This window comes from Xiphophorus maculatus, chromosome 20 (assembly GCF_002775205.1).
Source record: "Xiphophorus maculatus strain JP 163 A chromosome 20, X_maculatus-5.0-male, whole genome shotgun sequence".
In the NCBI taxonomy this organism is placed as follows: domain Eukaryota; kingdom Metazoa; phylum Chordata; class Actinopteri; order Cyprinodontiformes; family Poeciliidae; genus Xiphophorus; species Xiphophorus maculatus.
Window position 1 is genome coordinate 6,996,524 of NC_036462.1, and position 17,155 is coordinate 7,013,678.

Sequence of the window (17,155 nt, forward strand, 5' to 3'; positions counted from 1 at the left end):
GCCCACCCCTGCTCTAGAGCCTTGTGTATATCCTGTGTGGACATATAAAAATGTTACACACGACAGTTCTCACGCAAACTTTGGGGAAAACAAGACCTGAAAGTGGACAAGCAGGGCTGCAAAGTGGAAGACTTTTATGAAATTGTCCAAACACTCCCATAAACTCTAATTTGGGCTTTGTCAGCTGTCTGTGCTAAACTGTAAAATGTTTACTTTACAGGACCAAAATCCATGCATTTCCTCTACAGCTACTGTGCTATCATTGAAAGGTTAGAAGAATGTAATAAAATCATGTGAAGGCCTAGATCAAACTTGCACCGTCAGTGCAGTATGACTGGTTTATATTAGCAGTCACAATAAATTTAAACGATTGATTCAATGGCAACAAATTCCCCGTCTTATTAGTTGGAAAGGATAGAGAATCCTTTTTGTCTTTATTGTCTCCACTAATAACTGAAGTGAAGCTTGCGGCCATGTTTGTGCTCCACCTCTAACAAGATCCTTTTATTATGTGCCTGAAATCAAAACAGTCTTTACACTCTTGTTCTCCTATTAAAGTATCAGGAAAAATAAATCACCGGCTCATTTCCACATGGCAGCACCGATATAAACGTTTTCCAAATTCTTTTAAAAAGTATAAATCTTACTAGTGTCATGTGGCATGCATATGTATTGAATCTCTGAAGGTCAAAATTTTGAACAAACACCTTTGTACTCCAGTTGCAGCTACAAATCTTTTAGCTTTAGATCAGTCAGGCTGGATGAAAAAACATTTGTGAACAGAAATTGTTGAGCTCTGCTACAGATTCTCAATTGGATTTAGATTTGGACTTCAACTGAGCTACTTTAACACCGGGCTTTGCTTGGATCTGAAACACTCGGCGTATTCCAGCATTTAGGAATTTTTCTGTGGAATGTAACAGCAACTTTTTTTGTCTGGAAAATTTGAATATCTGCATATTTTTCCACAGAGAATGTCTAAATAAATTTGAAAGGACACAAAATAGAAACTTGACAAACTACACCAGAAACAATCTACATTGCAAAAACACAAAATATTGCCAAGTATTGTTGGTTTAGTTGATAGTGTAAATATCTTAATGCACTTGAAATAAGGCGAAGCTAACTTCCAAGTAACTTTTCAGCGAGGCATAGGAGCTTGTTTTAAGTAAATAATTCCTTAATATTGATAAAAAAAATACCAGTTCCACTGGAAGAATATTTCACTTCTGGGAAAATATCCATACATAAGTAAAATAATCCAATAGTCAGGACTTACCCACATAAAACAAGCTCTTATCTTACAGAAAAATTACTTGTAAGTTAGTTTCGGCTTAATTCAAGTGTATTAAGATATTTGCATTACAAAATAGACAGAAAAGCTTGGTAAGATTTTATGTTTTTGCAATGCATGAGTGCCACTCATTTTTGCTGACAGTGATTGGCAGATAAGGAAAACAATAGATGTCATCATCTGTGATACTGCTAAGACAGTTTCCATTATCTGTATGGAAACAGGCAATTTTCTCAAGAGAGGAACTTGTATGAATAAACAACCTTGAGATCATGTTTGAAATAACAAATAAACCCCACGTGTTATTAAAAGTCCTTTTTAATTGACATACAAAATATTAAATGACAAGGGAACCATTTTAGCAAAAAAATGATCTTTTGTGTAAATATACAAAATAAATGGTAAAAAATAAATACTCATTTGATTAGATTACTTTGCTGGTAGAAAGGCATCAAGATAAAATAGCATTTCAGTCCACAGTGTCTGTGGATCAGTGACGGTGGTTATCTAGCTACTAGTCTTTAGGCAATGAAGAATAAAAAATGTTCTGTACAAACTGAATTGGTTATGGTGTCTCCTGATAAATGTGAATTAAGATAATATGTATCTCTTAAATTTTAATGTGGAAATGACTCATGTCAGTATTGGTATTTTTTTTTATTATTACACCTCAAACATTCTTAGATTTTCAAGAATGCAGGTGAGCCATCGGAGGAAAACATCTGCACAATCCAAACCAAAACTAAAATGTATGGAGGTCCAAAAGTGCCATACTCCATTAATAAATATGTAATTTAATCAATATCTGGGTGTCATTAATTCTTGAAATATATACACAAATAATCCTTATTTACATGATTAAATAGATCAGTAACTAGGAAAGCTATAAATCTACTTGCCTTTTACATAGTTATTTTTTCTTCAGTCTTGTCCAGAAAACCTAATTTGCAGGCTAAACCATGATTTCTGCTTCTTGTGGCGATATTTCAAACAAAAAAGTTTAAATGCAGCATCTGAGATTTATATTCAGGATTAATGGAAACTCAATAATCTATCCAAACAACCAGAAAAACAATTTCTGCCATCTAATGAATTTGAGTGCATTCAGTGTCTCTATTACAATCTCTTTTTATAACAAGACATGGGAAAAATGTGAAAGTGAAATAATCTGTCAATGAAACTAATACTTTTTCAACAATATTAATGAATTATTGACTTTAAACAAGCTCCTGTGTCTTGCCTCGCTGAAAAGCTACATGTAAGTTAGTTTTGTCTTATTTCGAGTGTACTAAGATATTTGCACTAGAAATCTGGAATAATTATTTCAGAATTTATTTATTTAATGGATTATGGCACTTTTGGATAAATATTGTCAAAGATACTTTCCCATCTTCTTTCAATTCATTCTCGAATGGGGTCTTGTTGAACAGGTTAGTCTTTTACTCATAAGGTGGCATCTGAGTTCAAGATGTGAAAAATCTTTCAGCGTTTTTTAAACGTCCCCTGATTTTTGTTTCAGCTCTAGTCTGTAAAGGGAACAGATGATTTCAGCTGCCAAACAGCCATCTCCACCTTGAGCTGAGAACCAGGTTTGATTTGTGAGAACGTCTCTAGTAAACAACAAGCCAGCTGCACAGTGCGGATCCAAACACCAGTAGCACCAGGTTCTCCAGACCTGCTGTCCCACTGGCTAACTGTAATTGCCTGCTATTAAAAGTTGAGAAGTAGGGGTGTGTCTCCCCTCCATTGCAAAGTACCATGGGAGCCTGAAAGGAGGTGGGCCGCCTTAATGGTCTATCTGGACTGGACCCGTCAGTCGGTCTCTCTCCTGTGAATAACAGCGGGCGTTTTCTGTGGTCCAGCTCCATCTTGAAGAGCTCATACTCCTTATGTGGCAGCTTGATGCCCAGCATAGGACATCCGTTTGTGGGGGTCAAGTCCTGCTCCACACCGACCCTCCACTCTCCCGCTCGTCCACACTTTCCCGGTCTTGTGCTGTTCAGCAGCTTGGAAGTGGACTCGTCCATGGCCGTGACTCTCACCTGCGTTACCTTGAAGACGAACTCAGAGGCTCCTGAGAGTTTGGACGAGGGGTTTCCCTGAGCGAAGTGCCCCCAGGCTCTCAGGGTGAACGTGGGCTGTGAGCAGGCAGAGTCCAAGTAGTGACGGTAGATGCCTTCCCAGGCGTGCTGGCTTGGGTTAAAGGTGAAGTCTCGGGTGAGGAAGAGAACGTTGGGTCGGGTTTCACAGCGCAGGCTGACCCAGTGGCCTGCCAGAGACAGAGGAACTGCAGGACCGCAGGGTAACACAGGGGGGCGCTGCTCTGAGGATCGGTACACCAGGGCACACACAGGGCAGGGATGGATGTGATGCTGTAAAAAGACAGAGACAGGTGAGAAGCTTTGATAATTTTAATAACTGTTTTCATAAAAATTTGTTTAACCTTAGAAAAATTAGTGCTTTGATCTGTCTGATGACAGCAATTAAGATGCAAACTTGACTACATAAAATAAACTACATAAATAAGAGGGTTTGCTATTAAATGTGTTTCAAGTTTACATTTACACTAAAACAAATCTAAACTTGTTTTAGTGCAAATCATAAATGCCATCACTGTCAAAACAAACCAAACCCTTTAAGCAATCTGTTCCCATGTTCACCTGTGGTGGCGCTGCACCAAGAACTACTGAAGGAAACGACATGAAAACCTCTGAAGAAAACACTGAGCACAACTTCCTTTTTCACAAAATGTAAACAAAAATGGAGTAGCATCAGATTTTAGCGATTGTAGGATTTCTCCTTTGTCTTTGTTAAAAAACCACGAGAGCTAATCTAACACTAGCGAGAGAAAGCCATTTCTCACATTTGTTTTGGTTGTATTTGTATTTACCCAGAGTTCCCAGCACTATAGTTTGTTTCTTGCTTTTGAAGTGGTCTCTGGTTCACTTGCAAATGCATTCGAACACTTCGACCGACCTGAGACCTAGGTTTTACAGTATGTGGTTGTGGTCTGCATCACAGTTTGATTGTGCATTCACACCTCCCCAAAGGAACCGGACTTTCTAGGCAAACAAACTGAAGTGTAATTAAAGCGGACTAAACAGGGCTGATGTGAACACACCTAAATCTTTGGCCATTTTAGTTGTTACTTGTTAAGTTATCTAGTACTGCACTAGTACTCAGGGGCGTCGCCAGGAATCTTGGGCCACATGACAAAAAATGTAATTGGAATTGTCCTAACTTTTTCCCTCTATATGCCCTGCTAGTACTACTTCAGCTGATCTGCTCATTGGACAGTCTTGAGATCATCAATCAATGATTCTTATTAATCTCACCATGGCGTTCTGCAGAGGCTGCTGGTACCCTGTGGGTCTGTGTTGGATTCTTTGGGCCCAGTCTGTGTGAATATCTCCTAAAAACAGCTCCTGAACCTTCCCTCCATGGCTGCGATGCTGCGTTTCCACGCGTACCAGACCCATCTCCGTCACAGAGAAGCCCATGGCTGCCAGACATGCCCTGCCTGCGCGGGTGTTGTACAGCTCAAACAGCTTTCCCGGCACCGCTTCATTGAGGCTCAGGCTCATGCAGGTTGGAGGCAGCCTGGAGGCCAGCCTCTGCTTGGCTGCCACGCTGTGAACCACAATCCCCACTCTGCTGAGGTGGTGCTGTGCCTCGGTGGCCCCACGGGTGATCCAGGAGGCCTGGAGCAGACGGATCTTGCCTCTGATCATCAGGGAGTAAGCCGGGTCTTCACATCTGCTCTCAGTGTAGTAGTGCTGCAGTGCCTGGAAGTGACGGTTGGAATGAAAGGTGTAGGATCGGGTGAGGAACTCTGGACCGGGCCGAACTTCACATCTAAACACATGGCAGAAATCAAGTTAGCCTTTAGAGAATAGCTTTAAGTTGATGTTTTGCATCTCTCAAGGGGTCATTTTTCATGTTTCCATTTAATTTTAACCATTGAATGTGTGTTAGAGGTTAGAGCAACCTTTCTAGACTTAAACATATTTTATTGTCATTCCACAAAGACACAACAGTGAATTTGGCAACAACAAAATGTTGTTGCCTGGGTACCGTAACAGATAGAAGAAATACTGACAAACAATAATTCTGACTAAATGCATATAGATATATTAAAGTGTTATTGGTGCAGAAGAAAAATCTAGAATAAATATACAAATAATATATTTCTGAACATATATAACTTAGCATTTAGCATAATGTCTTAGGCATTAAACGAGATCACATTTTGCACGTTTTTATACTTCCTGCTGGGTTTCAAATGCTTCTAAAAAAACCTGCCCAAATGCTTAAAACACACCCAAGTTTAGTACAAATTGTACAGATTTTTCCATCTCTTTAAAGATCTTTTTTTCCTTTTTTAATAATTGTTCTTGCTTTCTAGCTAACACAAAATGATGAGTTTTATTTTTCAGAATAAAACTCAAACCACACCAAAATTAGGACTAATTAGGATAAATTGGGACGATGTGAATATGTATAGAAAAAAAAACAAAAATGAGTTACATGGGTATTCAACACATTTCTGCTGTTTTATTTGAAAGAGAATGCCATTCTAGCAGATGTTTTGTGTGCTGTGAGAACTTCATGAACATTTATACCTTGTTGACACCCATGTCCCATCCAGTTTGGGAGGGATATCTGCTGTGATTTTTACTTCGTACTCCGTCCTCTGGTTTTGACAGCGTTCCAATGGGAGGTTCTCGGTTTGATTAGAAGAGGATGTGAAGTGACCAGTGGGTACCTCCCAAAGTTTACTCCTTGTTCCTGCTACAATTACAGCTGCTGCTGCAAAGAAGAAGAAGAGGGCAGTCATTAAAATTCGTAAATAACAACAGTTGTTTAATAAACACTGAGACTCCATCATGGTAAATTCCAGTCTGATTTGGGATATGGGCTGATGATTATCCACCTCCATCATTTGAAATTGAAGCTAAATATTTACATTTCTCCCAGTTACACCTAAACATGAGTCTGGCTGAGTGCAAACTGTTACAGGACTGGTAATTTTGATACATTATTCATGCAAAGAGAGCCAAGATGGTACTATGGAAGCCATATATAAATGTTGGCTTCAGTGAACATTTCTTCTCCACAGCTGCAACACATTTCTTGTATCTGGATTTGTTCTGTGGTAGGAAATGTGTGTGAACTGCATGCTTTCTGTATTTGTGTTTTTTAATAGACAAACAGCAGGCCGACTGAGCCAAACACATGTGGATGATATGATTTAAAGTAACAAAGAAATTCTTATGATGATGAATGTTTCTTTCCCAAAAGCTGACACTGAATTCAACTAAAAGCCCTTTTTCACTCTTCAGCAGTTTCGGTGCTCACACATCTGCAGCCTGTCTGTCATTGGAAGTATTTTCGGAATAAAAACCTGTGTGATGTCGGAGCAAGGTTGAGTACTGACGTCTGGTTTCAGACAAAAAGTATGGCTGTATTTTCAAATGAAAAGAAAATGCAAATAATTTCTAAGAGAAGTAGAAATTTCTGCTGGAATGTAATTTTTTAAACTTGCTACCAAGTTACTTAAAAAAAGATGATTTAAGTCAGTATAATTTGTTTTTTTTTTCAGATATTTGTCTTGGTTTAAGCCACAACTTCCCACAGATCAATTTGGTTTTCTTTGGTCTAACACAGAAACCAACAAACAGGGCCGACCGAGTGGAAAGTATGCACAGCTGAATTTTCTTTAGAAGAAGCCTAAGATGGGGGCTGACTGATGGGCATTTATTAACCTTGTTAATGTCAAACGAAGGATATTTTTTGTTCCTTTCACTCTTGGAATGCTGCTTCCCACATGCCGACCACAACCACAGACATGTGTGCAGCACAGTTGTTCTCCAGGCTTGGCCCACCTGATCTGAACACACACACACACACACACACACACACACACACACACACACACACACACACACACACACACACACACACACACACACACACACACACACACACACACACACACACACACACACACACCTTCACCCCAACACACACACTCACACTCACATATTGAGTTATTCAAGCTGTAACAGTCACGGACCACAGATCCAGGTTTTAACCGAAAGCCCATGTGTCCTCCATGCAGCAGCCTGTCAATTTGTTGTAAAAATTATGGCCTATCTTTGGCATCCATGGTTTTGGAACATGCTTAGTAATTTCTTGCATGAGGTGATGTGTTTGCTTGTGCTGCATGTGGTTATTACTAATGAACGTAGCTGGTCAGTTGAACCCTGGAGACTATTCATGTTCAATTATTATGTAATGCTTCATGTAAGTCCTCCATCCAGTCTGTTTTTTTGTGGTGGCTGCATTTGACGTGCTGCCTAGTTAGCCTCCAACACACACACATTCAGAAAAAGCCTCGGATACGGACACATGGGTGTTTTTAAAGCATTTTTAAATTGCTTTTTGAGGTCACTTGTCATTCAGCTTCTTCCCTTCCTCCGATCTCTTCCCGACATATGGTTGCATTTACTTATAAAATGCTCATAAAAGCAGATCTTAGTCAATTGCTCATTGTGGTGAATCTTCTAGAAAGAAGACCATTCTAACCACAAGTTAGCTGATGGCTTAGTACATCCAGTATGATAATGTCCAGCCCCTTCAGGCACCAGAGGGACTATTTGATTTGATTTGCTTCCTACACATGCAGTGGAATATCATTAAATTTACCCTTCAGTTTGGGCCACTGAGTTCTTTTTCTACCATGCGGTCTAAAACGTGCCACGCAGTTCGCACCTCCGTGTCACAGAGCAGATCTTGATTTTCTGAAAGCAGATTTAACTTATCCTTGCTCTAAGAGCTAGTGTAAAAAGTGAAAATCAAACTGATTCATCTGGGATTTTACATAAAGAAGATAAGTGGGGATAATTAGGTTTTGAATACATTTTAACAGTGTGGTCAGAGAGGTGTTTAGTAAGATTTATAACTCAGTAAAAGCAATCAATACAAAGCATTAGAGAGGAGCTGAAGTTATTAACTGATTAAATTAGTTTAAGGTCAGCATAGTGTCTGTGAAAGACATAGTCAACATGTAAAAATGCTGCCTAACCTTTTTAGGTTATGTGTATTTAAAATGAAGTGAGTTATGATGTACCTAATTAACTTTTTATTGATTTTAAAGTCTGTTAAACATTTTTAATAATCAAATTTGAACTGATGATATTTTCTCCATGTGAAACATTTGAGAAACTGCATATATAAATCATAGGATTTTATTGTCAAGTTCTTGATTTTATGCAGCTTAGAGCTTGGTAATTATGTGTATTTATTTGATCAAATATTTAATTTTTGCAGTTTTCAGTTGTTGAATTGTTGTTTTTTTTAAATTGTGGTCAGAAAATGTATGTTTTTATGAATAAAACTGTATAAAAGCAAATCATTAGTCACAATGACACTGACCATCGTCTTCATAGAAAGACAGAGTGTCTTCAGTCAACCATCACCTTGAAGAATATTGAATTAATATGAGTTACAACAACATTTAATTTCCCTTTGGGATCAATAAAGTATCATTGAATTGAATTGTATGAAAATGTAATACAGTGATTTCATCCAAGCAATGTTTCTCCTACATGGTGTTGATTTTGGATTTATTCAATTTATACTAAGCAAAATATTTAATGTGAACACATTCTGAAAGAATGGCTTTTTTGCATTTGAGAATAAAACACATCTTGTTTAACTAGCTGGGAATATTTATTGTATTCATATCCATTTAAATTGATTTATGTGGTGCTATTCTGCTTTCCAAGAGCTTTGTGGTAAAAACCACAATCCCCTCTTTTTTAAAGCACACAATCATACAGCACATGTTGTTCTTGTGTTGTACGCTGATTACAAAGCCATACTGTAAACACACTCAAACAGCTATAAATCCATCTGCGTTGACCATATGACATGTGGATCAGGTAAAGCTGAGACAGATTAATCAACTTTAATTATGACCAAAGCTGTTAGCTGGTTTTGCAAATGAGAACCAGAGTTATTTGTGACAGTGAGATCAGTGGGAGGGTGCACCAGTTCAACACAAGTCCATGCTTCACGTCAGCTCAGTGTGAACAGCTGGACAACACACTCCTGATCCTGAACTTCTGCCAATAAACAATAATTCAGTCCAAGCTGTCTTCCTGTAATACTTCAGGCCTCCCACCAGGGGTCAGTGCTGCAGCCTGCAGCTGTGTGTGGTCTGGACGGTCAGTCTGTCATCAACAACACTGCTGCTGCCTCCGGCCCGTATTACATCTGAGTGATGTCCAGCCAAGGTAATCTACCTGTCTTTGAGTTCCTGCATTCATTCAGGGTCTATAAACGCACACACAAACAGACACCCACCCACACACACACACACCCACACACACACACACCCACATGCACACTGTTTGGCTAAAACGCACTGCACACACTGATTTACTGTACCCTGTAAAAGGATAGCATTTATGAAAAAAAGTGCCTCTGTTTGTTTGTTTGTATTTGTGATTACGGTTTGGCAGCAGCGGCCCTCCTCTCTGCTGGTCAAACACGAAGCTTTATGTGCAATCCTCCGAAAACAAGAAACAGATCCAGGGAATTTGGAATTAAAACCTGCATGGAATCAAGTGCTTGACATGAGAGTCCACTTCAGCCTTCATTCAGAGAGTGGGACATCTTTATTTGACCCATTATGAAGCCTTCTGTCAGGTAAAAAAAAAGAGTTGGATTTCCCATTATAAATTCAGTTATGTCAAAATAAATGTTCACATATCAAGGTGTAATCTTTTCTCCCATTTGTCTCTGATTGAAGTCATTTAAAAAACAAAAATGAACATTCTTTCATTCATTAAACAAAATGATTTAATGGTGCAAAATGTTCATTCTAACTTAAGAAAAAGTTTGGACATCATACACCCTAATAGCAAGTGTTAAAGTTTTGTTAAAGGGGCTGCATTATGTATGTTCTACGCACATAGTGTCATTTTACAGCACAGTCAAGAAACTGTTACCTTAATTTATTATATAAAAAAACTATGTATACCTATATTATATATGACTTAAAAGAAACCTGACTCCATAATTTAACGCCCTGAAATTGGGCCTCTATGTCTTTTAAAACTCTTGCTCTTTCTGAAACTTCTGCAAGTCATCATAACATTGCTCCTCTATTAACTATTTAACAACGTTTTTACCAACGTTGTAGCTCCTATAATGAGCTCAGAAGATGCACAGTGCCAGCAGGTGTTTGCTAATTGCTGCCGGCTAGTCTTAAGGAGTTGAGTGGGGACGTCACAGGGGAGTGGTGCTCTGTGAGGCAGAAGCCCGGAAGATTGGAAACTGCGTCTCAAAGGTGTGGTTCGGTTTCCCCAGGCGTTTTAGACAGCTGAATGGTTTAACGGAGATTAAATGATTTCTCAAACATGCATGAAAGAATCAAGGTAACACTCCAGGTAAGTTTTTGATGAAAGAATAACGTTATAGCATGATGTAAATCTCAAAAAAGTTTATTTTACATGATACTGCCCCTTTAAAGATCCAAATTCTCAGGCTGTCGTTGGATCTCTTAATTTTTCACTTGAACGTTTGTTTTCCCTAAAATAATGACCATAACCATTCCCCCATCCAAGCTGCATTTCTGAACCCTCCAAACTGTCCATGAAACAACTGCGCCCTGTTGGCTCTCCTCCTCCTCCTCCCTCCTCCTCCTCCTCCTCCTCCTCCTCCTCCTCCTCCTCCTCCTCCTCCTCCTCCTCCTCCTCCTCCTCCTCCTCCTCCTCCTCCTCCTCCTCCTCCTCCTCCTCCTCCTCCTCCTCCTCCTCCTCCTTCTCCTCTCTGATGAAAAAGCCACAATTTTTTACGCCTCATTTCTCCTGGATGAATGTCAGATTCCTCCCCTGTTTCCCCCTCGTCTTTTGTTTCTTTTGTTTCTGTCTCTCGGTGTCTGTCTGTGGTTGATGAGGTGAATGAAGTTAGTTAGAAGGATAATGGCTGGACGTGAGAGGAGTGAGACGTCTCGGTGCGCTGGATCGACAAGATTAGTGAGGTGCATGTGTGCGTTTTTCCTCAGCAGAAGAATTAAACGCTACAGTAGCCCAGAGATGCACATATTTCTGTTGAGTGCTGCCTATTATTCACAGCTTGCAGCTGCTCTTTTATGCTCTGGAACCCTCAGAGCTGTCCTGCAGACCTTGGATGAGTGTTGCTGAGTATATAATTCCCAAACATTGAAGATTGTGTTACCTTAGAATAAAACCATCCATCGTCAGAAGCTAATCTCTAGAAAAGGAAGAGCAAATTTACACAAAATAACATCTACATATTATGTATGAGCAAACTAGTACAAGTGATACAATAAGTGAAAAACAATTGATTTTCATTCTTCTAATATAAGCAGTAATTATTTTAGCTATATTATTTTCTTCATTGGTGAGTGTGGAAGATTTGGCCCAGCATAGTCTGCTTGACTTTTATGTGAATCAATGAAAAGGACTCAAACCTCATTTTACTGTAAAATATATAAATGTTACTTTAATTAGAAGCCTGGACATTTTTTTTAACTCCTTTAGATTTGAATTTTATCTACCGAGTAGATTTTCTTTACTCCCCATTCAGCACTGACATAAAGGAGAAAATGCATTTTTTATGAGCAATTCAAGAAAATCTGAGTTTATACTCATGAAAAACATAAAAAATAAAGATGAAATAAATTAAATAAATAAATTGTGAAGCCATAAATCAGCTATACATTGCTAACAGGTACTTTCTTTGAATGGTAACACTAAATGATTAAGCATTGCCTTATGCCCATTGGGATGGACATTCAGCTTTGAAAGAATCCTACAATTTAATAATAAAAAATATTTTCAAAATAACTACAAATACTACCACTGGAAATCCCTAAAATTATACTGAGAGCAATTTTATTAGGCTACCATGAACTTAAATGTATGTTTTTGATATAAAATAGAAACTTGCTCCCCCTCTGGTTTTAGGAAAAAGCTTATCTTTAATGCCTGAATCTCACATGTCCAGTTAAGATTTAGATCTTCATGTCATTGGTCAATTAGAAACTAATCAGATGCAAGAATCATTCAAATGAAAAAAATCCCTTAATTTTCTTTATTGGTTTAAGCCCAGAAATATCATGTTCATTAAAGTGGACGTACGGTCTGAAGGATGGAGGCTGTAATCATTCATCTGATGCAGCTTTGATATAGTTTAGTGCTGAAGTGTAAAGGGAGAGAAGATGCTCCTTTTTTGTATTTGTCTTGGTTACTTTATACTTATTGAGACACATAATCACTATTTGTTACAGAATGCTTCCTTATGGAAGCATTATATATGCATATATTTATCGCAGTAGTATAATTTCACATTTAATTCATATGAAAGTTCATCTTTTAGTTTTTTTTGAGGCTAAAAAATGTTTTCTGTAAAAACTACGAATTACAGCAACACCCGTAGCAATTCCTGTAAAATAAATGTAATTGGAGCAATTGTACTTTAACTGTTTGATGGTAATTAGGAACTTTTGAATATTATTTTATGACGTCCTGTGTCCTTTGAATATGAATAATACAAGTCAATTTCTCTTAGCCACTCTACAAAATGGGAAAGACAAGATTACATGGCATTAAATTAAGGCAAATGTGTGTTCTTGAGTGGATACAAGAAAATAGACATAAGCATATCTATAGTCAGAAGAATAATCAAAAGTAAACAACTGTAAGTGTGACAAACAAGGCTTACAGTGATAAAGGGTTTTATTAAGAGTTTTGTTTTATCTTAATGCAAATGTCCCAATAAAAGTAAAAGGTTGATGTGGATGTAACTAATCTCAGCATTTCTGGACTCAAACATTCTGGTGTCACTGCTCAAATACTGACACCGTCTTGTGAAAAAAATATAATTTAGACTAAACTATGATGTCGTCTTAGCCCTAAATAAATCATTTTGCCGACTAAACAAAATCTAGCTGTGAGTGAGAGCAAACCAAACAAAATAATCATCTCATTTGGGTCACAAATATGAGTTTCCAAGACAAACATTCCACAACTAGTTCTCTGGCGACTTGAAACGTCTGAAACAATGGCATAATTTTGACAAAAACAAGTTTATTTATTTGGTCTCTGAATCAACTTCTGATTTTATTTGTTTTTATGTCCACAAATGGGTAAATAATTATCCATACTGGTGCAGTCTCATTGCGACTTGAAGAATTTGACAAGAGTGCAAACATTTTTTTAATGTATTTTGAGGATGCTAAGTGGATATGCTTGGAGATGAATTTGTCTCCTCTGTTATTTTCTCTTAAATGTTTAATCTAACAGGCAGGAATTTTAAAGCAGCATTTTTAAAAATGAACGTTAATTACTGTATTATAAATGACAGTCTTTTGTAAATGAGTTAAACAAAAGCACCGATATAAAGAAAAAAAAATCTAATTTGTTTTACACTTTGACTAGTGAGTTACCCATCAACACCATCAGGTAAGGAGAGAAGGTTTAAATTTACCAGTACCTGCTTCTCCAACTCCCCGCCACAATTGTCGCCACAGTCAAGCGAAGGTCAGGTTGATTTAAAGAACACAAGGTTCGTTTTGTTATTCTAACCCCTCTCCCCTCTCCCCAGCCGTCTTCCTTATTTCTGCCTCCACCCCCCATATGATCGCGGCCCTGCAGACTTGCAGCATCACTCTGTCCTCAGGGCAGAGCAAGGACAACTACTGTTGTCTTTTCATCACCGCATAAGCGCCTTAATCCAACAGCCTTGTTTATTTAGATAAGAGATCTACGGGAGTTTGCTTGGTTGAGTTGCTCTGTAGTTTGTGAACTTTGAATTAAACAACAGGCAAAAGTTTTGTGTCTAAAGCCAGCACATCCACTCATTTCAGTTTTCTCAGAGTTTTTGCTGAAATTTAATCGAAAGAATTTGTGAGTAATGAACCGGAGTAAATCTTATAATAAAGCGGCAGCTGATATTGTGGATGTAGTTGACGGTTCACCGTTGGAGACAGTGTTTAAGTTAGAAGGAGACATAATCTGAAATTTCCTTTCAGTAAAAATATTTAAAACTTGTTCAAGTTTACATCTGCAACACCACCTTCTTTGGATTGTTTATTTTTCAGCGTTTACTCAGAATTAACATTACATCTGTTAAAAATCAAACGGTCCGGCACTCTGACATCTGTGACCCATTAATTTAATTTCAATCCAGGTCGGTTAGAGTGATCTGCTCAGAGCGAGCAACCATAACCTCGCCCGTCTCCTCAGCCAAACCTGAATTGTGACAAAGAAAACAGGCCACAGATACCAGTCTGCCACTGAAGCAGTGCAAGACGGCGGAGCAGAGCACCACTGAGCTGTTAAATGATGATTAGAAGCAGACAGATGCTTCCTCCTGTCTGCATCCAGCCGCCTGTAACACTAACTTTCCCTGATGTTACCGGCAACGTTGCGTCTCTGGGTGATCGGCTGCAGCCTGCGGAGGTGTTGGAAATGTCTGCCTCCTGTTTTTCTAACCATTACCATAATGGTAACATTAGTTCCAGGGCCACGCTTCTCTGCTCCCAGGGAACCATTGTTTAAACGCACCGAACGGCTCAGCCAAGAAGACTCCTCCTGTGGCCTCGGATCGCACTGAGCTTTGAAGACACACACGGTGACAGAGAGGGAAACACAGGCTGGCCATTCATGAGACTAATGTCAGCATCAGTTGTGGTTTTAGCTTTAAACTGGGTGATCCACAGTTGTGAATTACATAATGACTTCCTTGCAATTATGAATTCATCTGCTCTGTCACACTGCGCTGCCATCTGTTTTCTAAGCCGCAATAATCCCACAGATTTTAGCTGATTGCTCACATGAGACAATCTTTGTTTTCACACAAGAGATTCTTTGGTTTGCAGAGAGAAAGCTGCGCCTGTTGGATTAACAACAAGGGTTTGCATCTAATAAATGTAAAGTTTATATTTGACTGAAAAGAAATTGATCCTTTGCATCTTTAGCCTTGCAGTGAAATGTAAATCTGGACTCACCTGGAAGGAGCAGCAGGACTCCCCTCAGCAGGTGACTGAGCTGTCCGCTTGACATATTTTCTGCTTCTCACGCAAACTGCTCAAAAAATAGAAACTTTCACCTGTTGGAAATCCAAAATCAAAGAGACATTCCTGTCACCAAGAGATGAGAGAGCGGAAAAAAATAAAAAAAAGAACAAGACAAAAGCTCAAACATGAGAAATCCAGTATTCCCTCAGAAACTGATAAAACTTTGGTCCCTTCTACCTCCTTGTCTTGGCTTCCATACTTTGATTTGCAAAATCAGTTTTTCTTCTCCGTGCAGGTGTTTTCCTTTGGCTGACGAGAGGAGCAAAGATTTCTGATCTGCTCCACTCGATGTATGTACAGCGAATGTGTCTGTGCACGTGAGCGGGGTGGACTTTCTGTGTGTGTGTGCTCCTGTCTCACTCTTATAGTTTTGGGCTGAGAGGAGGGAGCAGACAGGGAGACAGAAAGGGAGGGCAGACAGAGAAAGTTGTAGTGTGTTTGGAGGAGGAGGGGGAGCAGCAGGGGTTCAGCTTCGGAGTGAAGTGAAGGGCTGACGAGCTTTTAGGAAGGTGCAAAACGGCAGTGCAGCAACCCAGGAGTGAAATGTCTGTAACTTCATTACTCACCATTTTGAGACAGTCAGTACCTAATCATGATGTAAGTTTTCATGTTATTTGCATTTTATTCACTTTTCAGATCCATTTGTGACTGGAACAGCCACAAATAATAATAACATATCAATAATACGGTTTTAATGAAACAGATGGATTAATAAGTGATAATTTTCTTCATTAATTTGAAGATTGACTGTCTCTGAGTTTATAGTGGCAGCTTTTTCCCATCTGTGTGTTCAGTGGACTGACTCATTCATTTTACTTTTAGGAGTAGCTTTACTATGCTGTACTTTTCATTTTTTACTTTAGTCATTTATTTTCTTACAAAGCACCTCTACTCTTACTTGGATAAAATTCCTGGATACTCTGCCCACTGTGAGTAACTTCACTGAATGAAAGTCAAGCTTTGTTTAATCTAACATTCACCAGATACACACTTACAGCTTTTATCAAAGTTTCATAAGTTTTATGTTGAAAGAAATCGATTTGAAAAAAAAAAAAATATATATAGAGAGAGATTTTGTCAGATTGTTTTAGTTTTTTAATTTTGCTAGAAAATAAATTATTTCATCTTAAAATACCAAAAATTTCACATCAATTTATATTTTGCTCCATCTGATGTTGCAATGATTGACTTTTGGATTCAGTACTTCAATTGCCTTTCTACCAAATACTGTTTTTTTTTTTTTTATTTCAGTCATTTCTCGGAAGGCTATTTTTTTTTACTTTAACTAGAATAAAAATATGTTGAAGTAGTGCTACTCTTATTTGTGTAAAATTTAAGGGTATTTACCCAAGGACCATACATACATAAGTAGAAAAGCTAGCTAGGTGCAGAGGAATAAACTGTTAGCATTGCAGCATTTAGTAGGTATATTTAGTGGGAATGTGTATCATATGATGTTGTTTTTTTATTTTTTACATAATTCCCCCACCCCAGCGATCACCCAATGTTACTTTACATGGCTAATTACTTTATTATATTTAGGAAAAAAAGAACAAAAATAGCTCAGCTTCTATAAGTTAAATAATTGACAAATATGTCTATCCCATAAATGTATTAAAATCTATCCACTGCCTTCCGCTTAAGTCAACAGCTCATAAAAGTCGCTCCACAGTGACACTCTTCAGTGTCCCACATGTGCAAAGGAAAGGAAGGGTCCCAGGAGACTTTCCTGGTTTTATTTGCTTTTA

General features: G+C 38.4%; 1 protein-coding gene across 4 annotated transcripts; it reads right to left on the bottom strand.

Moving 5' to 3' along the window:
* Window positions 1-1,594: 1,594 nt before the first annotated feature.
* Window positions 1,595-15,740, bottom strand: LOC102231348 (protein APCDD1-like). Of its 4 annotated transcripts, none has more exons than XM_023325701.1 (5): window positions 15,585-15,740; window positions 15,339-15,439; window positions 5,917-6,103; window positions 4,630-5,149; window positions 1,595-3,666 (listed from the first exon to the last, which is right to left on the bottom strand). In XM_023325701.1, exons 2-5 carry the CDS (start codon window positions 15,391-15,393, stop codon window positions 2,905-2,907), a joined length of 1,524 nt encoding a protein of 507 aa, XP_023181469.1. In that variant the 5' UTR covers window positions 15,394-15,439; window positions 15,585-15,740; the 3' UTR covers window positions 1,595-2,904. The 4 variants fall into 4 exon arrangements, with proteins under 4 accessions (XP_023181469.1, XP_023181470.1, XP_023181471.1 ...); XM_023325702.1 differs by having other exon boundaries at window positions 15,339-15,470; XM_023325703.1 differs by having other exon boundaries at window positions 5,917-6,100; window positions 15,339-15,740.
* Window positions 15,741-17,155: the final 1,415 nt, after the last annotated feature.